At 42.6% G+C, this 24,959-nt stretch overlaps 1 protein-coding gene across 3 annotated transcripts in view; it reads right to left on the bottom strand.

Moving 5' to 3' along the window:
• The window catches only part of RNF144B (ring finger protein 144B), an 81,499-nt gene that overhangs the window by 13,310 nt on the left and 43,230 nt on the right, over window positions 1-24,959 (bottom strand). The window contains exons 2-3 of one of the 3 annotated variants that reach the window (XM_061449567.1): window positions 16,372-16,539; window positions 3,006-3,110 (exon numbers count right to left, since the gene is read on the bottom strand). In XM_061449567.1, the coding sequence (XP_061305551.1) occupies window positions 3,006-3,110; window positions 16,372-16,536 (270 nt within the window). In that variant the 5' untranslated portion in view covers window positions 16,537-16,539. Of the gene's footprint in view, window positions 1-3,005; window positions 3,111-16,371; window positions 16,561-24,959 lie in introns of all 3 variants that reach the window. The other 2 variants (XM_061449568.1, XM_061449566.1) reach the window with 2 other exon arrangements.

Below are 24,959 nucleotides of genomic sequence, written 5' to 3'. Positions count from 1 at the left end.
GCTAAAAAGAACTGTACTAACGTAAGATGTTCCTCCTACCTTCTGCTGCCAGGAAGGAATCCAAATCATCTTTGTTTACCATACTATTAGAGCTTAAAAGGACAAACATCTTGTTTAATGAGATTGCTTTTAAACTTCCCTTTTTTTTTGTGTAACCAGCTATTTGAAACAGAGTCTGTACCAAAACCATTGCCTTCCCACCACCAACACCCATTTATTTCTACTTGAAACCAGCTATAATACAAGCAGCTGCTATCTTGATGTAACAGGTCAAGATCTGACCTAAGACTGCACTCCAGTGGAACAGATCCTTCTGTTTGAATGTATTATTGTCAAAACAAAAAAGTACTGCTGGGAAATGTACCAGTTTTGACTGGATTTTGTTGGAAGTAAAAAACAAAACAAAACCAAAAACCAAGCCCACAACCAAACAGAGGGGTGTCAGGATACATATTTTCAAAGCACTGAAAAGTACATTTCTAGTTTAAATGACTCTTCATTTTAAGTTCTTTTGGAACATTTTCTTCTCAGGTCCAAAGAGGCACAAAGACCCAAAGTAAAGCCTGAATTCCCAACATTTTCTATACAGTATGAATAAAGACCTTGAGAGAGGGAGGCAGAGGAACCTTCATAGCTATAATGTGTTATGAATTACTTATAAGCTTTTTTATTAATTGTTCAGTTTCCTCATTGAATCGAGTTCAATCCAAAATACACCAAAGTCAATTAAAAGGCTTTCCTTCACTTCAGATTATGTCTAAATTCACCTTCACAGGCAAGGGCAAAAGGCATTTAAAAAGCAAACAAAACAACCATGTTAGCTAACAGACACAATTTAGCCCAAAGTTTAGGAACCAATTTAACACCATGTCCACGGCAAAGACAGTCTGAACTGCTATGTTTTCTCCAAACTGTAATGGTACCTGGGAAACATCAGGCACAGCAGAGTCTGAAATGGACATGACATGGAAAGTATTTTTTCAAAACCCTGATGCTAACACAAAGCTGAAAAAAAGACCAATACAGAATACAGAGTGCTCATACACACTCTGCAGTTTACATACTAAGCTTTCATATTATTAACAGAGATAATCTATACTTTCTATCATTCCTTTGGGGCTTTTCTGTGGGGGGGAGGTCCTTAAAGAAAGGGTTTTGGCAAAATACATGAGCAGTTCATTTTAATCAGGTTGGGTGCCTGTTTGCTTTTCAAGTGTAAGTCTGTTTTTCAAGCACATTGCCAAAAGGGAGCATCAGAACATTAATTTATCCATGGGATACTAATGCGCATCTGGGCTGTTTAGTCATTCTGCCTTCAGCCCAGAAAACACCCTAGGATTAAGCTAATGGTTCATTTATACCTGCCCTGGAGTTTTCTCCTGCTTTACTAAGGGGAAATATATCTCTATAATTCCTATAGCATCATAATGCTACCATTTGTTAATTTTCTTTAAAAAACACGTTTTCAAGACTAAACCCCCAACCTGGTGGGATGGGTAGAAGGAACATTGCTACGCCCTCTCAGTATCTATACAGAAGGAGGAAAGGAAACAGCTGGCTACTTTCCACAATCGCTGTATTCAGCCAAAGAAAAGTGCCACCATATCCTGGCATGCCATGACAAACATAGCTGCAACTCCCAGGCCCTGATTCAGCTAAGCATGGTGTTTCAAAGGTATGCTGGAGAGGAGATCATGATTTTCTTCCGGAACAATAGGCATTTTTGGTATTGGGAATTTCACTGCCTGTGACTGCATTTTAATAAGATTATATACTTCTACCACACCTATGTCATCTGTAGTCACAGGGCTCAAGGGAACCAAGAAGGTAAGCTGCTTTTCTTCAGTTCAGGGATGGAGACCTGATTCTCTTTAATTTTGTCTCTGCAAACAAATGCAGAGAGAATGCGCAAAACTAGCTACAATCCCTTAACCACCTTTTTTTCCTGGTTTGTCTTCTTTTCCTGCGTGGGTTCTCAGGCCCAGCAGGCACCTACCTGGTTTACAAAGCAAGAATAGCTGCAGGGCAACATCAGATTTGTCCACAGTCTTCTGTGGCCTTCTAGATGCACAGAACAGCTGGGACCTACTAGGGTTCCAGCCACGCTGCCAACAGCTTCTCCCACATCATGGGCTTGGTGCTAAACACAGTTCAGTAACTTTACACCATCCCTAAATCAGGCAGGAGGCTGTTCAAGCATTGGTGCAAAAGCCATCAGGCAGCCTGTTAGGAGCCATCTAAAAGCCCCTTGGGCCTCACTGTCCCAAGTGGTGCAAGAAGGTCTGAAGAGCACAATTTCCCCTCCAGTTTTTCCACCTCCAACTTTGAAACTGAATCTTCCAGTTACACTGGAAGATTGTGCATGTGTCTGATTGTGCATGTGTCTGATGTGCAAAAAGCCCTACCTAAACCTCATTTAGCTTCTGAGCTCTCAACCTGTCCCGTATCTGCCTTGGGAGTGAAGACACTTGAATGTCTTAAGAAATTCCACCCAGTGCTGTGCAGTTACCTTTCTTTCTATATAACTATACAGTCTTGTATGTTTATATTGGACTTCAAATTGGTTGTTGCAGACCACTAAAAACACACATGAAGAAATTCTGGCCCATCACTTTGAGTTCTTGCTCTTGAGTTACAAGAGGTGCAAGAATTACAGTGTTTGCACTCAAATCAAATCTGATTTAACTGACAACAGTAATGGAGGCTCAGCAATTCTGGGATACAGGGTATTCTGGTTAAGTCACCTGCATGGGTAATTCAGAGGTTGTCAGGATGCCAAGTAAGCCTTTCCTCAAGGCACAGATGGAGGGAAAAGTGCAAAACCCTTGAAAAACATCTGTTTGTTTCTAGTTCCTCTTGTCAGTCAGGCTTCTTGCCAAAAGCTCATTAAAGGTAATTAAAGGGAGGAAAAAGTTTATGATCATATTCGTTATGTAGATATCAAGAAGACTGGGGGGGGGGGCAGGTATGTTAAAAAAAAGAGAGAAAGAAGAAAGTATTGGTACCTCTTCTTCGTGTAGGGTCCCATGGTTCAGGCATACCATGTCTGGACATGTGATAGAAGATCCACAACCTTCTTGAATTGCCAGCTGTACGTACTGTTTTAGGCACTAAAAACAAGTAAAGAAAGAAAAAAGTTATAGCCCACATGATGGTAACACACAGATGCTATAGATGCTGCACAGCTACCACCAGCTACCACACCTCCACTGCCTTAACTGGCTGTCTTGAAGCTCCAGCACATAGAAACATCAATTATTATAAGTGTGAATGCTACAAGTCATTATACTGGAAAGAACGCAACAAAGAACAATTAATTATGCATTACTTTATCTGCTGAGCATTGCATTTACCCAAGTCAGCAAGTCAGACCTTTCAGTGCTAACAACCCCTATGCTCTGCTAAACTGGGATTGGAGGATTTAAACGGGGAGAGTATCTCTCATCCTAATTAAACAGGCTTCACTCTTTTGTCTTTCCAACTATGTTCTTAATTCAGACTCTCAGCCAGCAGTATCCATTGTAGGAAACCTCATTTACAAGAAAGAGACTACTGTTCTCAGCAGCATAAAAGGTGAAGAGAGTTTATAGCCTAGTTAGGGGGTTATAATCTGCCCTAGAAAATGTGCAGCTATCGGTTCTTCCCCCCACCTCCAACCCCCCACATAGATCAGGTAATTTCAATAGTTTACCATGATTTACCATTAGCCTCTAGTCTGTGGAGCAGGAATTCAAAGTCCACCTGCAGCATGGAGAATGCTTTATACTGTTTCCAAATTGTTCCATTACACAAAAATGGCAGGCCTACCCCCTCAAAGGAAAAATAGCCCTCCCCACATGCTGGTTTCAAATATATTTAGCTTGTCTTTTTATATACATATAATATAATACATATACATATACATATACATATACATATACATATACATATACATACACATACACATACACATATACATGCAATAGAGGCTTCATGGCATAAACCTCCTGCAATGGACCAAAGGACAGGGTTTGAATTGTACCTCCAAACTGCACAGCTAACTAAGTAAGCACACTTTTAAATCAAACAAAAAAGGGAGTCTCCTCAAAATAATGACAAATTCTAGTATCAGCTTGCCTAAGTTTATTGTAAATGAAAACCAACATAATTTACGAGCAGCAAGACTAATGAAGCTTTGTTCCCTACAGATTTGTCTTTCATGCCCACATGATAAACTTCTCCTCTCCCCCCTCAGTATTCCTGCCTTCTTCCCATATTGCCCCATTAGTTTTGAAGAAATATGTCGAGGTGTAAGGTCTTTAAGACCTTAGGCCAACTTTCAGAACAGGCACTGAGTTCAAAAGGCTATGTTACGGGGAAATCACAGCCTTTTGGAACATCTATTCATTCTATGACTCTATGATTCTATAATCAGTTCTGGTAAAGTCCCAAGAGTCTTCACAAAATGTTTTCCCAGTATTTACAGGCATTTAACATTCAATTCAGCATTAGTTTGGACTGTTCTGAGAAGGCCTTGCATATCGTGCTTTGATTAAAGACACTTCCTCATTTGTATTTTTTATTGGAAACTGGTACCCTCTTAAATGTCAGGATAATTAGGACTTTTACAAATGGAAATGAGGTTTCCTTATTATCCTGTCTGTCTCTTGACTGAAATGTCCATGTCCACATGTTTTGGTTAATTGCGATGAACTATATGGAGGTATTAGTTCAAGCAAGTAGCATCAGCTTAACTCATTATTTTAAATGAGCTTACTTCTGATCTGTAAATATTTGAAGCATATTCATTTAGAAGAATGTAGGGGTGTAACCTAAATGGTAAGCTTTAAATATCTAGCTCATTAGGCACTAATGGATTCAGATCTAGCACACACCCCTGTAAGAAAGCAGCAGAGCAGGCTGTAAGGAACTGATGGTGCAAGGAGTATGTGGGAGGTGAGGGAAATACAGGTGAAGAGCAAAAAAGAAATCATGTCAGTAACTGAACACAGTATTAGTTAGCTCCTTTGGGAATATCAGCCCAGATTTAACCAGGAGCTATTCTTCTATTATTCAAGCAGCAGCCTCAGCGCCCTGTACCCAGCCTCCATCATGAACAATGCAAACAGAAAGTCCTGCCCCCTAAGCTCCTTTCCCAAAGCCTGCACATGCTGCAGCATGTTTGGTGCACTTCTTAGAATCGTGGGTGTTGCTTCAGCAGAGCCTCCTTCCATCTCCCTACCTCTCCTCATGGAAGACCTTATCACTTTCTGGATCAAGTCTCAGGGCAGCATTTGGGGAAGGAGGACTGTTTCCCTTAATGTTTGCTTGCCTGAATTCCTCAGCAAGCATGGAAGAGCAACCTTTTACTTTCGCTAAGATCCTGGCTTCTGTCTCCTCAGTGGTGCTGCCTGACACTTAGTAATTTGTTTTGACAGCATGGTACAGTGGATTTGTATGCTGGGGGCAGCTCAGGTCAGCCGGTTACAGAGCAAGGACAAAGCCTAAGAAGTTACTACAGGCCCAGAAGCAGCCCAGAGGCTTGTTCTTAATTTAGACTTCCAGGACAGAGCTCAGAGCACTGACAATTACCCATCTGGATGGGCACGAAGCTCTTAAGGAGGTTCAACCCACAGTATGGATTTTGCAATCAGTTTCAATATGCAGTATCTTAACAATTAGGGTTACCTAGCCAGGAGAACAGAGGTGATGATTGCTAATGCATCTGGATTCTCCTTGTCTTCCAGCTCACTCTCAGTTGCAGGTAAGGACAGGTGAGCAACTGGAGACTTCTGCAATACTTTTAAATGATGCTGTTCTTTCAGAGGGTGACTTGGAGAGATTTTATAATAGATCTGTGAAGTGCCATGGGTCATCAAATATTCCACAGAAAACTTCTGTGTTAAACAGCTTTTACAGGTATTGAATTTTTGCCTTGATTTTCTGCACTTGGAAAAGGTGCTGTGGGTGTAATTCAACAAGTTCATGGAAGGACTTTAAAGGTGCTGAGAAACTCAAAGGAAGCATTTAACATTCACCACTGAAGGATTAAGCTTCTTACTAAGTCTGTACATGAACATGAACTTCTTGTTCCCTGTTTCACAAGTCAGCAGCAAAGAAGAGCCAGTGGAAAATCACTAGAATTTTAAAATAACTTTAAAATAAGACTGTTTTTAGAGGGGTTTTACTACTCTTTACAGCTCAGCTACTAATTTAGCTACTTGAGAAGCAGCAAATAGAAGTATCTGAAAAGATCTACAAAGCTGCAAATGTGATGAAAAGAGGATTCAATGTCTATATAATGAATCATGACTGACCTTCTCAGCAGCATGTCCTCCCACACTGTGGAGAATACATTATACAGACATCAAATATATACACATACAAAAGACTTTTTGTTCATTTTGTCTACAAAGATGAGCAGTATCTCAGGAAAACTATACACAGTACCTATGCTACTTAATTGCTCTACAAAGTGAAGGTAAGATCAAGATACTCAGCCTTCTCTGATATTAGCAGCTCCTTGAAAGGATCTTAATCTTGACATCCAAGAAATTACATGGTCTCAACACCCCTGGGCTACGCTCCCCATGAATTTCCCACAGTGTGGTGACTTACAAGCATGGACAGCAGTCAGTGGCCAGAGAAGCCACACAACAGGACCTGCGGCTTACAGTGATAGTGATACCATCGTCTTACTCTCCATGGCCAGAGAAAGTCACCAACAGTGACCTTTCTACCAACACAGCAAGGTTTCAACAAACGTGCCACATAGTCAAGGCAAAATGGTTGAGGAAACAGACTAAAAGTCTATTGTGGTCTTCCTGAACAGGCTTGAATCCTGCTGACCAGAACATTTGAGCTTTGGCTACATTATGTTCACCCTTAAATAAATGCTAGACATCAACATGAGGATTTTTAATTTCCATACCTGCAAGTGCAAGCTAATCAGCTATGTTCACTTTACTCAGATTTTCCCCACTGAGCAACTATACCATGTACATATCTGTGTTCTGGGATACACAAAAAAAACCCTGATGCAACCAAGCGAGAGGAATCTTTTCAAATGTGATAATGTAATTCCACCAGTAAAAGTCAGTACACCTAACAGAAGGTTCTGGTGCTGAGCTAACTTTCCCAAGCATCCTCCTGTTGTCAGTCTCAGTGGAGAGTGTACTACAAGTAATTTTAATCTGCCTGAGATTCATCACGCATAATGACAGCTTTTTAAACAATTTTCTGTCTAAGCATTTGGGGCAAGATTTTATTTTTATTCTTATGCCATTTGTGTCTTTCAGACCATTGCCTTCCTCTTATTTGATAAAGTCAATATCCATTCACCTACTTCACAAAATGATACTCATGAGTATCTAGTAAGTTAAGGCCTGTGAAGTACCTGGATCAAATTATCATGCAACATGCATGCATTTCTTTTTTTTTTATCTTGCAGGACTTGTAAGAAAGATTACAATTTAGGTAAATATTTACATATGCCCCAAGTACACATTCCTCTCCTGGAGCTCAGGCTTTGCTGAAAGTGTTTGTCGTAACATGAGGGAAGAATCTCTAAAAAAGCACCTAAAAGCCCAATGCAGGAATGCACAAACTAATAACATGAGAAATTCCTTCTTCAGTAATGAACACTTCCTCTAACCTTTGAAAGTGTTTTCTGTGGTCAGCTGTGAGCACCATGAACAGAAAATTCTGTTCAGGCTATTCATGAATTCTTCATTTCAACACTTCTCCTACATGCTGCTCTAGTTTCAACTTTTTTTTCCCCTGAAGTCTATTGTGTGGAGGGGATTTTCAATGTACTGACCAGGGAAAAAAGGAAAGAAAAAAATGTCTGGCAATGTATTTAAACTGCAAAGGGACCACAACAGTTCCTCATTTTAACATAACAATGAGTTCAAAGTATAATCTCAGTATTATGTTACTAGGTAATGATATGAGAAAGACACTATACCTCTCTTACTGTGAAATCTTATGTTTCTATTCAAAGCCATTTTCAGATAATCTCTGTACCAGAGACAAAAGATGGATCTCAATCATTCCCATATATTGCTTTTTCAAGTGCTTTGACATGTTTCATTACCTTGCTCATCTCCCATCTGCATGCAGCTCTTTAGCTCCCCAAACGCAGCCTCATTGGTTTGGATGCAAAAGCATGGAAGGAAACCACATATGTGACATGACAAAATTGAACAGGTAGTTTCATTAAGAAACATGGGAGGATGGGTAGGAAGAAGAAAGAAATGGAAAGTGCTGGCCTGTATTCCTGCCAAATGCTACAGAAATTGCTTCTAGTCACTGTAAAGCAGTTGATGCAGGATAAGTAAAGGATTAGTTAAGTCTTTAAACTGCATAAAGGATAAAAATGGATCTACAGTATTTCCTAACCAGTACTAGGGCATGACCTACCTACATTAAATATGAAAATGCAAGAAATTATTGAAGGCACCTTGTCAAAAGAGGGTTTTCCTTACTAATGTATAATTTGAAGACAAGTTCAATTTCAGAAAAATTAAGAAAACTTCAGATTTCAATCTTAAAATCCACAAGATTGTTTATGTACTTTTTATTCAGTAAGACATAACTTTCATTTCTTTCTAACCATTTACCCATTCTTCAGTGGCTACACAAGACAATGTAGTAGTCATGTTGTTTTAAATGGAATATGGAGTATTATTGACTTCTGTGAGATGCCAGAACTTGAAATTTATCCCCCTGATCGCCTCAGCATTTAATCAGTTGTGTACTCAAATAAATATACTCTGCCCCCACAACAGTACTGATAGTGTTTATGACAGATCTACATAACATTTAGTATTATGTTCATCGTTGTCCTGACATCTGCAGTTCTGCAGGTTTAATCTCTAAAATGGCCTAATCACTTTCAATGTGTAGTAATCAAACTCCTGGAATATCTCAAGAGTTTCTCAACAGGTCTTAAAACCAGATCAGTCAAGTCTATTGGCAATTAGCCTGAAGGCATCTGCACTTCACCTGGAAAACGTGAGCTTTTCCAATTGAAGATATTTTTTAAGAGTACACCACAGAAATAGCCATTTATTAATTTGTTAGAGATAAACTTATAATAGGCACAGTTTAAAGGGGAAAAAAACAGACATGCAATGAAATACACATTTCCATTTCTCAACCTGTATTTTAACTGCTAAGGACTAGATACAGTGATAAATGAAATTGCTTTCAAATGGATAGATCATCAGGCCACATTAGAGCCTTACTGAGAGAGATGCTTGAAAGAAAGTGAGAAAATGCCCCTTTAGCCTCAAATGACATATAGTCATCTTGTGGCTCAGTAAGAAGGGGAGGAATAACATCACTGACAAGCATTTCATTTTGTCATGACCAAGTGAAAACAGCAAGCAAACATGACAATGGACCAAAATATAATGGCCTCCCGCTGCTCCACAAGCCTGTTTTTTAGGGAATCTTTCAAGCGTATCTGAGAAATATATTGTTATCAGCTTTGTCTTAGAAGATGTGCTACCAATGGTGCTAGATTCTGCTCAGATATATAGTCTAATACTTACACATAACCCGCCATATCCTGGTAGCCTTTCATAAAAGTCAGGATAGTTTCCTGGTAATCATTGCCACGAAATGTTACCACCAAACAGAAAAGAACAAGAGAACAGGACCAGAGAAACTCACCCTTCCCAAAACCAAACCATCTGCGAATACCATTTCTTTCGCAAACAAATCTGTGTCAGGCCAAACCCAGTCTTAACCAACAGCTACAAAAACAGACATGAGCATGAGGCTTAAGCCACAGGCTGGCTCAGCTACCGCAGCACTCTGAGGCATTGACAACTTACTTCGCATCTGTTTCTTCATTTGTTAAATGACAATAACACCAACTTCACCAAAGTGGTGCTGTCATTAAACATGTTAGTTCCCTCTTCCTCACCTGTCTTCCCTTGGCCACCATCCAGATGCTGCCACCTCTGTTGACTTCAGAAATATGTAACCCCTCTTCCTGGACATTAGCATCCATCAAAAAGCAATGGGTACATTTGCACTCTTTTAGTACCCCTAGTAACTCTGCTTTTCATGTGACTCTGCACAGAAATGCATTTAAGAAGTTCTTAAACCACCTAAGTTACTATAGAAGTGCTATGTGTTCAGTGCCAACACAGCAGGTGTGGGAATTCCATTTTTTTATAACTTTAAAACAAAGCTATTCTGAAACATTTTAAATATCAAGCTGGGGGGAAAAAGAATCCAATATGTCAAAACTTGACAGCTTGCTACCTGTGAGTGGAAGCAGAAAACAACCTGAGGTGAGCTTTATACAAAGTAGGGCATTTTACAGCTCAAGGTCTATTTAGGAAGAGGAAAAAGTAGTGCTCTGGTGTAGCTGTGAGCACATGCAGGTGTCTCCAAGGATAGGGGAAAGAGGAGGAAGAACAGCAGACCAAATTCCTTCCTGAAAATTAGCACAAAGAAACAGAAGAGATGCTAAAACCCAGTGCTGGCTAGATTGAGGCAAATACAAATTTTCCCTGACTCAGAAGTTTAACTAAGTAGTTTTTCACTGAAGTATTCATGTGCATTTCCTTCGTTTATCAGGCAACCCACGCTCTTTGTCATCTGCCTCCTCCTTGCCTTTGATCTACTCAGTCTCCTCTGCTCTCAGGCTTTTCTGCCCATGCTTTTTGCTGATGACGCTGATCCTCCACATCAGTTTGTCTCCACTTCTGCAGTGCTCTCCTGCACAAGTGATCTGAGGCTCCACAGCACCAAGGACAAAATGTCAGTATTTAGCCACCTGAAGCTGCTTTTAAAAAGATTAAGGAAAGCAGAAGAGCCTTAAATGCAACAGAGAAACTCCTATTTCTGGAAGGGTTTCCCCTTCCCCCCTAACAAAAGTAGTGGGCAGCAGCATGCAAGCCCCCCTGTCAGAGGCTGCAGCCTCCCAAGGCCCTGACTCACCAGGCAGGCAGCTGCCCAGGGTGCCAGGCTGCCAATAGCAGCAGAAGGGCCTTTTACACCCATGTCTAGCCCTGGCCCTGCTGTCACACATAGCTACAGTGGAAAATATTGTTCTCACGAACACCTTCAAGATCACCTTCTACTTGTTGAATAGCCAAGACAACACAGAAGCTACCTGGGCTTCTGTTCAACGTTGCACACTGACTTCTTCTAAGGTTGCATGAAGTTTTATGTCATTCAGACTGCATTGTGTGCACCAAAATAACAAACAGGTGTATCATCATATTTGTTTTGCACCTTTTGTTACTCAGTTAACTCACATATTTCTCAGAAATGTAAGACCCAACAAAGAATTTGCTTGGAAAAAAAGAAGGGTGAATAACACTAGTTCTGCACAAACATGTGCTGACAACAGAAGCACACACGGGAAAATATCTTCAGGGTTTGTTATCTGTTGTCTTAGGCATATCAAACCCTGTTCCAGTAAATAACACACAGATGGATCTAAGAAGCTGTTTGATGTAAATAGCAGCAATGTTTTTATTGCTCACCTGGCTCTCATCAGGACTCTGAAATGCTAAGGAGGAAGGAGAAAAGACAAAAGACAAAACCAAACAGAATAGTCATGCAAGGAAGAAGCTGACACTGGCTTTTTTACTGACCCCCAAAACCATGTTTTCCGTAACAGCACTGCACTGATTCTCTTCTATCATCACTGCCTCCATAGCAGTCTTATCACACCTGGTAAAACCTCATCTCCATGACTGCTACAGGCTCCAGACTCGCACCAAGTCTTACACAGGGCCCTTAGTATTTCCAGTTTTACTGCTAGTCCTACACTCCTCACTACTGCTTCCACAGTGTAATTTATGCTGGGCCAGCTACCAAGGAACTACTTGCAATAGGAAGTGAGGTGCATGTGCTCACACCACTCATCTCTGGCAGCTATCTTCCCACTTTCAGCCAGGTTTTGAAAAGGCAGGAGTGTCCAAGATGTATACTTTCCAGTTAGTTTAATGAGTCCCAAAGCCTGGGTAACATCCAGTGCCCCCTCCAAAAGCAAAACTAGGTGGTCGGCCCATCCATTTCTGGTACTACCCTCTTCAAGCACTGCTGAATCTTGCCTGTGTGAGGCACCTCTGGAGCTACCAGAGGGAAGGAGAAGAGCAAAGGATACAAACATGTAGAATTGACTAGGAATGAGTCTAATATTCACAATATAATTCTATAGGTGTACCAATCAGGACACAATTAATATTAGTTCCTTTGAACCCAGATACAAGTGGACTAAAATACTGTATGTTGTAACCTTGTGATGGTGTAGCCAGACACAGCGCATAATTATTTCACGTACATGTGTGAGTGATGTAACCACCATAGGGGTAAAACCTCAGCAGTTGCACATGGGCGTATTCATGGCAGAAAAAACTGAAAGACAAGAAAAGCACAAAGGACTGAAGATAGGAAGGACATCCCACCAAATATACAAGAAGGATGAATGGCAAGACAAAAACAAGATAAGCAGTATCAGGAATAGACGACAGCCCCTCCACTTTTGGGAATGGGGCAAATAGCAGAAAGTTCCGTAACACATACATTGCTGAACATATATATATACAGAAGAATGTGGGCCACACCATGGCACTTCCACAAAGATTTTATGGGTATAGGAAATGAATTGAGTAATGCAAACTGCGAAGCCATCAGGTACTCTAGAGCCATTTTCAAATTCTTAGGATGTGTCAGTGTGTGCTTTATCTCACATTTCAGTAGAGTCTTACAAATGCAAAACACGTTGATAAATACAAGGCTGATGCCTCTTCAGACCTGACCAGGCTACCAAATAAGAGGGTGTGTTCTGCAAGCCATCTGCTTTTTCTTCTCTGAACACAGAAAGTAAAAATGTGTATAGCTATTTGAAAACTCCTGTCTTACTAGCAACATTCCACCAAAATGCAAACATACATCTTCTTAAACACAGGTTACTTACTTTGGCTAGAACACAGCTTTTACAAGGGATAATGTTTATTAAAAGAGTTTCTAAGATGAAAAATAGCTGTACACAATTCTAACTCATTTGAATTCCTTGGTTTTAAAGACTACAAGTGAAAGGAGATACAAGCTCACCCCCACAGATGCCTAAATAGTAACAATTTCCAATTATTACCACAGCCAAAAATGCTGCAGTGAAAAACAATCATAGATGTGGAATCATCATTAGTTAGCAAAAACAAAAAAAGATGTCACACATGTAATAGAACAAAAAAGAAACTAAACTGTTTCATCTTAGTAGAGCAGAACCTATTATGTCCATGTCAAGCCCTTTTCAATTTCAAATTTTAAACTACTCTTGGATCTATATAATTAACCTAGTGGTAGGAGATAAGAATAAGCTACATACGATGAAAGGCATTGCCAGCTGAAAAACTCCTATGGACTCAATCCCATAGCTCACAGTTGACATTCTTACCCCAATCTCTATCTTAAGGCTAGAATAAAAGAATCTAGAAGCACTGCCATAAGCAGGAGGAAATTTAGGGCATTGCATACTAGTGCAGCTACTGCAGGCTGTGGCCCTGAGCACTCACTCATGCAAGCCCCAGCACCAAAGCCTTCTGTGGCAAGATGCTTCTGGTTCTACTCTTCAGTGCTGCCCAAGGGGCAACATATACGGCCTCCCAGAAACTGCTCTGGATTCAAGACAGAAAGCCATATAGGCAAGTTAAAAGTTTCAAGAGCCCTCTGATACAGGATGTAAGATCTACGTGTTTCTGTTGCATCAGTCCAGACATGTCCATTGAGAGGATATTCAGACACAGGCAACAACAGCCAGACAAAGGGTAGGCATGGTACGTAAACACAACTGAGACATATTACACCCACTGAAATAAACAGAGCATGTCTAAAGCTTCTCCCAGCTGCATTCAGCAGTCACTCACAGCTGGCTCTTGGTTCAGAGGAAGTCAGCGAAGTTTGCACAAATGCCAAACAACTGTGCCTGTACTCTCCTCTTCGCTGTCATGGCATTGGAGAACCAAGCTCAGAGCAGATGCTCTTCCTGCTACAGCCAGGTAAGGGGTGTATGTATGGAGTGGCAGCTGCAGCATCAACTGGGGACAGGCAGGGACAGCAACATCCCTAGCCATCACCGACCTCTCCCTTTGGCCAGTGCCCTGGAGGAGTGGAGAGCCCAGGGCTGCCTGGCATAGTCCTCAGCAGTCCTCCCTTCCATGCCCAGCTAACACTGAGGTTAATGTGCCATTGATGATACTGAACCAGATTCACTTAATTCTTGGAGAACAGTGGGAGCACTGTAAAGGTATTAACTTTCCTTTTTTTTTTAATTTAAAGCAATATCTTCATACCTACTTGTAAGTTTTCTTAAAACTAAGATACAAAAATGTTTTCTGGAAATTGGCATGGAAAACAAAATTCATGAGGTCTGGGTTGAAAATGTATATTAATCGATCTTATCCTGCTTTCCTGAAACACAGCTGGATTCTTACCTCATTTAAGCTTTCCTGAATTCAGAATAAATGAAGATACTCTCACACAGTCTGGCTTCACGAATACCACCTTTCTTCCATGAGTTCAAACAATCAAGGGCAAAACTTAAATGTACTTGCTTGAAGCTTATCCACAATTTGTTGTTAAAAAAATAAAACCAAGTACATTTATTACAAAGTTAAAAAGAACAAAACCCTTTCACATATTATCAAAAGCAGAATGACAGATAAGTCTTTTAAATAAGGCAAGACAGACAAATAGAATCTCAGAATCAGCTAGGTTGGAAAAGACCTTCAAGATCATCAAGTCCAGCCATTACCCAGGACTGCCAATTCCACCACTAAACCATATCACCAGGGGCCTCATCTACATGGTTTGTGAACACTCTTCAGACGGTGATTTCACCACTTCCCTGGGAAGCCTGTTCTAATACCTCACCACCCTCCTGGTGAATAAATTGTTCCTAAAATCCACTCTAAATCTCCCCTGGCGCAGATTGAGGCTGTTTCCTCTTGTCCTATCACTTGTTACTTGGGAGAAGAGACAGACCCTACCTCACTACAACCTCCTTTCAGGTACTTGTAGGAGCAATATGGTCCCCACTGAGCCTTCCCTTCTCCAGACTAAACAATCCCAGTTCCCTCAGACATTCCTCATCACACTTGTGCTCCAGACCCTTCATCAGCTTTGTTGCCACTCTCTGGACCCGCTCCAGCACCTCAATGTCTTTCTTGTAGTAAGGGGCTAAGAACCGAGGTGCAGCCTCACCAGCGCCCAGTACTACAGGGGGATGATCACTTTCCTGGCCCTGCTGACCACAATATTGCTGATACAGGCCAGGATGCTCTTGGCCTTCTTGGCTGCCTGGGCACAAGCTGGCTCATGTTCAGCTCTGTCAATCAGCACCCCCAGGTCCTCTTCCCTGCGCAGCTTTTCAGCCGCTCTTCCCCAAGCCTGGAGTATTGCATGTGGTTGTTATGGCCCAAATGCAGGACCCAGCACTTTGTCTTGTTGAACCTCGTACCATTGGCCAGAGCCCATTGATCCAGCCTGTCCAGATCCCACTGCAGAGCCTCCCTATCCTCCAGTGGATCAACAGTACAGCTCAGCTTGGTGTCATCCACAAATTTACTGAGGGTACGCTCAATCCTCTCACCCAGATCATCAATGAAAATGTTAAACAACACTGGCCCTAACACCGAGCCCTGAGAGACACCACTACTGACTGCTTGACAATTAGATGTGACACCATTCACCACCACTCGTTGGGCTCAGCCATCCAGCCAGTTTCCAACCCAGTGAAGAACACACCTATCCAGACTATCAGCAGCCAGTTTCTTCAGGAGGACACTGGAGAGAGCGGGAGACAGTGTCAAATGCTTTACTATCCAAAGAGACAATGTCCACAGCCTTTCCTTCATCAACCAGGCAGGTCACCTTATCGCAGAAGATCAGGTTGGTCAAGCAGGACCCGCCCTTCATGAACCCATGGTTCATGACTGGGCCTGATCCATCCATTTTCCCACACATGCTTTATGATCTCACTTAGGACCATCTGCTCCACGTCCTTCCCCAGCACTGAGGTCAGGCTGACAGGCCTGTAGTTTCCAGGGTCTTCTTTCCTGCCTTTTTGTAGAGAGGCGTCATGTTGGCCAGTCTCCAATCCCCTGGGACTTTCCCACTAGACCAGGACTGCTGATAGATGATGGAGAGTGGATTAGCAAGCTCCTTGCCAGCTCCTTCAGCACTCTTGGGTGTAACCTATCTGGCCCCATAGATTTGTATACGCCTAAGTGGAGCAGGAGAGCATCCTCTATCAGCATAGATAACACACATTTCTTGTACAGGAGAAGCAAACCCATCTCACAGTTCTGCACATCTCCCATTACATCGCTCCTGTAATGTAAAGATAATGCTGGAACTTACCGATGTACAAAAGATGCAGCTGCATTCCTGAAGAGTAGTCATCTTATCCAGGGAATATTCACAGAGGCATAGTTTGCAAGTGAGCAGGGGCTCCAGAGCTAACTCTCCAGCTTCTGCCTTGTCAGCTGTCATGATGTGAGGACAAGCTTCCCCAGTGGAGCCCATTCACTCATTAATGGTCTGCTCAGCCTGAAAAGAGAAATCAACAGCTGAAACATCCCACAAGCCATGTAGTCACTTCTCGTTGACATCTGAATTTACATCTCAGATCCGTAGAAGCATCTGCACATCCAAATGTACGACTTCAGCATCTCAGTGCCGGTCTCACACTTCAGGTCATCAAAATTTACAGAGAAGGCGCCTGAGAGCTCACCTCCCCAAAAGGTGTTGGGAACACTGCTGGGTTCTCAGAGAACGTTCACTTTGCTGGCACAAAGCAGCTCAGTCAGGCCACTCATCAAATTAACAAACAAACAAAATTCACACAGACGAGACACTACCTATGTTATATGCCACAGTACAGTATATGCACTATATGCAACTGAAAGAGAGTAGATTTAGATTAGATATTAGGAAGAAATTCTTCCCTGTGAGGGTAGTGAGGCACTGGCACAGGTTGCCCAGTGAAGCTGTGGCTGCCCCATCCCTGGCAGTGTTCAAGGCCAGGTTGGATGGGGCTTCGAGCAACCTGGTCCAGTGGAAGGCATCCCTGCCCATGGCAGTGGGCTGGAACTAGATGAGCTTTAAGGTCCGTTCCAACCCAAACCATTCTGTGATTCTATGATTCCATGGTAGTGGTCAGAGTACTTCATCAAAGTCCCAGAAGCAGGGATCCGACCTGGGACAATAAATTGTTTATTTAAAAAATAATCTGCATTTGTATGTATATATATATATATCCCTCTGTCTTTATGAACAAGTTTCTGGCTTCACCAGAACACAAAGTGGGAGCTCTCCTGCGCAGCACAAGGTGACAGCAAGCACAGATTCCCTCTTCCTAGGCACTTCAGACATTTAGCCTGTAGTATTGGTGGTGGGTACCATGAGCTCCACCTTCTCCATGACTTGTCACTAAGATAGTGAGCTAGCAGTCCATTGCAAGAGGGGTGGTGAAGGCATCTAAACCCAGGCAAGGGTTTTGAATTGCACGTCCTACTTCATAGAGGGCTGAAGTTTAAATCCAAGTGCATGAGAGTATTTCATGTGCAGTCCTTTCTGCATTGCTTTGATGATGCCAGAGAGCTGCCTGCTCAGGTGTGTAACTTTTGTGCGTATCAACTGTTGACATGCAGCTCTTCTATCTATTTCATAGGGCTCTTGGGCATCTAACTGAGGGTTGTGAACCATGAACTAAGTGCACTAGCCCTTTGACAGGGATAATCTCAGAATAGCTGTGCTTGACCACACATTATGCCACAGCAGTACTTGGGTAACAAATTTCTATCCTTTGAGAAGCAAGAAATAGGAACATCATGCTCATGCGGAATGTTTTCTGGCCTAAGCATTTCAAAACACTGCACCATAACAACAAAAAAATAATCAAGTCCCTCATTCTTACACAGAAATTAAAGAGAATATCCCCATGCTTAACATGGAAACAATAGCAAATTTGCAGATTTCATTTGCGTCAAAATAGACAGTGGGGTTCTGTGCAGCATTTAAGGCACAGGAAAATCCACTCCCATCACCAAGAAATTTGGCCCAACTTCCATAGATCCATTTCTGAATACACTCACCCGACGGCAAGAAAATTTCATATACATTTCTTACAAGCAGAGACCTGGTGGCTGGCTGCGCACAGCTGCCTGCAGCAGCACCAAGTAAGAGTGTGGCTTTACTACATGTTCAAAGCTGCATCATGAATGGAGGCTGCATGAACATGAAAACAACCAAGACCCATCCATGTGCCTGTCACATCTGACATCTCATGGGGCAAACAGGAGACTCGAGTCCTTTGGTCCACTTCTGCCTGTCTCCCTCAGAGTCCTGAGTGTCCTCATGGCAGGGCTGTCAGGTCACATTTGGCAGCATGTCACTGCTGCCATTCTGCAGCTCCCAGAGCAACCAGGCCAGCTGCAGCCAGTCAGTGCATACGTGACGTGCTGGCTTGCAGTACCGGCTGAATTGCTCCCCAGAGGGAGAAACAATGGGGCTCATGGAGTTGGAGGGGTCAATGCACAAGAACCTTGCCCCACAGCTCCCTTGATGCGCAGCCAAACCCGATCCCTTGGCCTGCGTTGTAAGCCTCATGCCCTGTGTTCCTATGGGTCTGCCGGAAGATCCTTTCTCTTCAAAAGCCATGAAACCACAACAAATCAGTGTGGGAGCACACTTGTCTATTCTTAACTTTCACACCTTGCAGTTTCCTAGTGTAGCCTGACAGAGAAGCCACCAGATGTGCCCCCTGGAACGTCTTTTCTGCAAGCACCCAGTTTTGATACAAGAATATTTTAGAGCCGAGATTCTGGCAACCAGATTTCTGGCTAAGAATTCAAAGCAAACTTTAATGGCTTGCTACCACTGGTTCCGTGCTTGGGTTATTGTTAGTGCAGTCCTGACCTGCTACCGTGATGCCCCCACCATCTACTCCATAGTGTTGCAGAGCTGGAGCTCCAGCATGGCCAGAAGCCTTGCAAGGATGCCTCCCTCTGAGTCAGGAGCTTCAATACTCTTCTGTATTACTGCAGCGGGTGGGGAGGGGGGAGAAGTGAGTCACTGGAAATGCTATGGAAGATCAAGAACTACCTGTTATTTAAAGCTACATGCTAGACATTATCTCATTATTTAGGAGGATTATAGCACATTCACTCAGGTATGCTTTTCAACTGCAGCTGCATCTGTACAGGTAAGCTACTCACTGCATCTGTACAGCTAAGCTACTCACCCCAATTCCTCACAGACCTGGAATTTCTTCATTTACATGGTAAAAGGTGGCAACGTTAAGAGGAGGGATGTACAAAAGAATAGGTGGGAATATTTTGGGCTGGATATAAAATGGATACAGTTGTTTCTGAAGTCAGTGTTCTTTTTATAACCAAAAGGATCATGACCCTGCATGCTTTTATTAAGGCAGCAGTAGAAAGATTCAGGTGCGTGACTGAATTTTAGGGCCAGGGGCTAGCTTTAGATGGCCTAAATCTGGCACTCAGTGTGATAGCAAGAGAGTTTGCCACAGGGAAGAGTGGGCTCCTGATACACTGCCCTGTCTTAGAAGCGACCAGATGCCAGTGTGATGGTTGTGGGGACTTGTTATGATCTCCCAAGCACCCTTGTCCCTGAAGACTGCAGATTAAATTCAGCTTTGCTCCCTGTCCCTCTCACACTCCTCCTCCCCTTGCACCAGGGTTCCAGAGCAGGGCTAAGGTTCTCCATAAAACAGCCAGAGCACCTTGTGGGAATCTCCAGAAGACAACACCAAGCAAACCTGGCAGACCAGGGGATCCAGCCCCATACAGCACAGGCTGGCTCACATCACTTCACCTCACCATGGCCTCACCAACCCCAGCAGGGTTCAGCTAACAAAGCGAAAACACAATGGGAGCCATGGACACAGCTCTGTGACCCGCCAACACAGCCCCTGGAGTAGGCACCATGAATACAGAACAGAACAACAGAACTCTCTTCTATGCTCCCTAAGGGCAAGCTTGTCCACAAGCAATCCTCCAGGTGAGGCTGGCACAGGTAAAGCCATGCAGTTAGCACCTAAAACCCACCAAAGGGAGAATAGATGGATGGCCTACTTCCCTGCTCTTTTTCCTAGAGCAACCCAACCAGCTGGTTGCTGCTTCTGCCCACCAGAATTGTGACTTCTGCTACTGCTGCCCAAGGAAGCATGCAGGGGGAAGAGTTAATGGTTACGGAGAAATGTAGCCTCATCCAGTGGCAGCTGGGCCCTGAAAAGAAATAAGGCCTGTGGAGGAAGTTCATTCCCATGATCAGATCAGATGGTGGGAATGATGAGGAGAGAAACACACACAGAATCACAGAATCGTTAGGGTTGGGAAGGACCTTAAGATCATCCAGTTCCAGCTGCCCTGTCACAGGCAGGGACACCTCACACTAAACCATGTCACCCAAGGCTCTGTCCAACCTGGCCTTGAACACCACCAGGGATGGAGCATTCACAACTTCCATGGGCAACCCATTCCAGTGCCTCACCACCCTTACAGTAAAGCATTTCTTCCTTATATCCAATCTAAACTTCTCCTGTTTAAGTTTTAACCCATTACCCCTTGTCCTATCACTACAGTCCCTAATGAAAAGTCCCTCTCCAGCATCCTTATAGGCCCCCTTCAGATACTGGAAGGCTGCTATGAGGACTCCATCTTCCTCTTGTTCTTACTGTCTATTCCTTTCTCCTGTTCTTTCACATCACTTCAAGATGCACTGTCCTCTCCTACGCTCTCAAGCCACCTCCTCAAGTTTACTACCCTGGCAGAACTGACTTTTCCACTTCTCTGCAGAGAAGCCATGAAGCTCCACCTCAGCTGCATACAAACACAAATGACCCATTTAGTATTGAATCCCAAGTAAAGCAAGAAATGTATCACTGAAACTGTAACACAGCACCTAACTCCTCACAAAAACCTCCAGGGAACAGCAACACAGGCTCCATGAGATGTTGTGGAACAAGGATAAACACATCTCAAGGACACTCTAATCCAGAGGAACATGGTAGACTACATTCAGCACCAGAGCACACTCATTGCAAGGAAGGGTTAAACTGGAGCCAGCGTGTGTCAACAGTGAGGAACAGTAAAGATCCAAAGTTTTCACATACTTCTATTGGCCATGTACATGCTCATTCATGTGCAGAGCACACTCCTTTCACATTGCACAGAATTTCCAGGAAATGGGATGTATTTCCTCAAATTGTATGCTGCCCTCCTTATAAGGAAGAACTGTTGGGAGCACTCATCCTTTCATGACTCTGACACTAACGGTGTTGATGCCATAGGACAAGGCAGGACCGGAGAGTCTGAACAAATGTGAGATATATGGGGTCAGCCCTAGGAGGGCATACACTGTACCCTCACCCCAACCACAGCTTGGTGAGCATTCTGACCTGTCAACGTTTCCATTTCGTTCATCTGTGTGAGGACACTTTTGCTTTGTCTCGGGGGGGCGACAAAGATTTGTGCTTTCACATAGCACTGAAATGTCTCAACACTATCCTTAAGCAAGAAAACACTGGAGTGTGCTGAAAGCAGACAGAGAAAGGGCTTGGTGGGGTGGGAAGGACAAGTACAAGCAGAAACACTAACACAAAAGCAGTGGAGATTTTGAGCGAAATAGGAGCAAAAGCACTAAAGGAAGGAGTATAGAACTTGTCTGCCTTCAGGGCTTCCTGACACCATGGTGTCTGGTGCCTGGCTTTCAAATCTTGGTATTAGTGTTCTGAAGTGGAAACTATTAAGCCCCTGAAGTGGGACTGAGAGCAGCTGGGTGGACGTCTGACAGCCAGCCAAGGTCAAGCGACCACAGCTCCATAGAGGTCTTAAAAATTGATGCAAACTAGGGCTGAAACTTTCCCTGTGAGCATGCGTTGTAAGGTTAACATCCTTGTTACAGTCACACAAAGGGTCACTTGAGTCTCCACAATTGCCTCAAACCAAGATTACTAGGCTCAAAGTATAAAAGTTACTCTGTATATGTGATAGGGGAAACAACTGAGGCAGTCTCCTGAGCTGCAACATCAAAAGGACATTGTCTGTGTGCCTGCAATCAAGACACTGTACTTTCCCCCAAAAATGTGTCTGAATGTGACTTTCACCACTCACAAAGATCACACAAAATCATGAAAGCCTTCTGCACTGAAGCTATAACAGAATGAATGGATTGTATTCAGCACCATAAGTCGTCCTTTCATTTTTCACATGCTGCTTCCAACAGCAGCAACAGAGCTCTTGCAGAAGCTACTTCAAGCCTTGTGTTTACAAACAATTCTGCTCAAGTTAGTAGTGCTGCATGCTTTTAGCTGAGTTTGGATTCAAAGGAAGTCAAGACATGTATAAACATAAGACATATTGCTCCAGGAAACATTAATGGAATAAAAAGGGTACAGGTTTTTCCCTGTGGGATGGTGTGTGCCTCAAGCCCATCCTGTGGAGCAAGGTGCGCCCTGACAGTCCCATGCACCCCAGTACCCCCCAGGCTTGCCATAAACCAGAACCCAGGCATGGACTTGCATCAACGTGGTGGGATCATAAAGAGGTCGTGGTTACGTTTAAGGTCATGTGTGGGTCTAACACAGCACTTCCCCATTTGACATAAACCATTTCAGTATCAAAATGAACTCGTAGCACCTGTGCTAAGCTCCTATTTAGTGTACCAGGTATTCACTGAACTTTCTTGAAGAAATATTTGCAAGCACTGTAATTGTTCCTCATGCCCTGGAGACTTTTTAAGTACCCCACCCATTACAAAATTATTGCAATGCCATATAAAAACCTGTTATGACATTGTTCAGGTCAGAATTCTGTTGTTTCCTGTAACTGAGGTCTCCCCCTTAAAAAACAGGATAAAAAAGATAGTTACCTGAATCATATAAGTGTTCAAAACCAATGCTAAAAATCAGAGCCTTAGAGAAAAAGAGTAATTATAGAAAGACTTCAAAAATGTAACTGAGTGGTATTAAGATAACAGGGTCAGACCACAGAAGGTATAAACTGAACTATGAAATTAGGACATGTGAAGACAGCTGTCAAAACCCCCACACTTCTATCACCTTCAGCAAAACCCCATCATTACCAGTTTTGGCTGCAAGTCCCGAGCTGTCCCAACTCTCCTGATACTATGTCAGTCAAAATTAATTTCTTAAGCAGCTTTTTTAAACTCAAAAGCTCTGCACAAAGAATTAGTCTGAATCAAGCACACTGGAACTTCTGCGGTCTAATAGACTGACTGACCACTAAACCACAATGCACTCATTTCTCCGCCTTTTGATATGCACTGTTTAAACAGAGCTATCAATCTAGTCCATACAGCATTAGTTATCAAGCAGTGACTCAGTAAGGCTGTAAAACATATGATTAAAGCTGCAAATCAGGAAAGCCTTCATCTTCAAGAAGGACATTTAATCATACGTTTAAGTGTTCCTGTGTATCAAAGCCTGAATATTTTGCTTTACTGCAATGGGACTACTAACAAGTTAAACGAGTACTTGAGATTTTCTGAAATTGTGGTGTCAAAAAAAGGCAACCAGATCCGTGAATAGAGAGTCTAATCTTAAATACATTTTTAATATATTCAGAATTAATGTATTACATCTGCGCCTTAATACAGCAAGCAGTTGATTACATGCATGTACAAGGAAAACCCATTTCTGGATTATCATAATATGTTACCAAGACTAAGTATTAGAGAGAATAAACATATTCCAATATCTGTTCTCTTTGAGCAGGGCTTAAGAAAAGTCAGATATATAACATTTCATGTCAGTTTTCTGCACTGTAGAATTTTTATTTTAAGAAAACTTGTTTAAAAACCAAGCAGCCTAGGTAAACGTGCTGCCCGTACATGAGAACACACTGAAGGCAATTCCTCTCACCTGCTTTCATGGGAATGCCTGGAAAAAAAAGAAAGAGCCCTCCAGCTGCTGTTCAAGAAGCAGCGGTTGTATGGAGTATTTTCATACCACATTAGCAACCAAAAAAAAATACTTACAGATAAAAACACAAAGACTGAAAAAGAAATAATGCAGCCTCTTACTAAACTGAAATGCATAATCACAATACGGTCTTCATCTCCTTTCAATACTGACAGGAGCCACACAATGACTAATTTCATTGAATCCTGAAGACAGGAGTAAGCATGGTATGAGGTCAGACCATCACATCGCAAAAGCCACCACACTGGCTCAGTTCTGCTGGAACTGTACTTGAGCTAGGACACACCAAAGTTCAGGATACAGCTCTGTCAAAACTGGCAGGCTGGAAAGGCATAGCTCCCACCACTAGACCTATTGGACATGAGCCCTGGGCAGTGGGTATCAAGTTTGGGATGACCCAGATGTATCGAACTTGCTATACCTGAGCAGCGTGACAATGCCAGCCACAGGCAGTGGGCTACGTTGATGCATCTGGTCTCACAGAAGTTCAGGAGCAGGATTCCCCTGAAGATTTATATTCAGCCCAGCAAAACAGAGCTAAAGGAAGCTGATCATCACAAAATGCAGTGACACAGCAAAGTGCAGTCAGATAACAGAACTTGCATGTTTTGGCATCAAACATTTCCAAGTATTTCCAAAACACACTGAAAAAAAAAACAAGTAGTAAAATTATACCAAGGGGAATTGTTAGCATTGGTTGCCAGATCTAAGATTAAACTCTCAAGCTTATATAAATACCATCCCCTATTCTCAGTGACACTATGCAACATCTGTTAATGCTAAACTACAAGGAATTTCCCTCAAAACTAGTTTGGTGCACTTTACTTTTAACTTCCTGTTGACAAGAGGTAATATACCACTGTTAAATAAAAACATAGTCTTCATAACTTTAATGCCAAAAGCAAATGATAGTTCTTCCTTTCCAACCACATGAAGGCTTTTCATAACTGTAGCATTTACTAATTAAAAAGGCTTTAGG

This window comes from Pezoporus flaviventris, unplaced genomic scaffold (genome assembly GCF_033815535.1).
Source record: "Pezoporus flaviventris isolate CSIRO_AGI_PZ_B2104156 unplaced genomic scaffold, CSIRO_AGI_Pfla_v1 ptg000007l, whole genome shotgun sequence".
NCBI lineage: Eukaryota > Metazoa > Chordata > Aves > Psittaciformes > Psittacidae > Pezoporus > Pezoporus flaviventris.
Note: the sequence above shows the minus strand (reverse complement) of the source record. Positions and strands in the feature narration are given on the sequence as shown.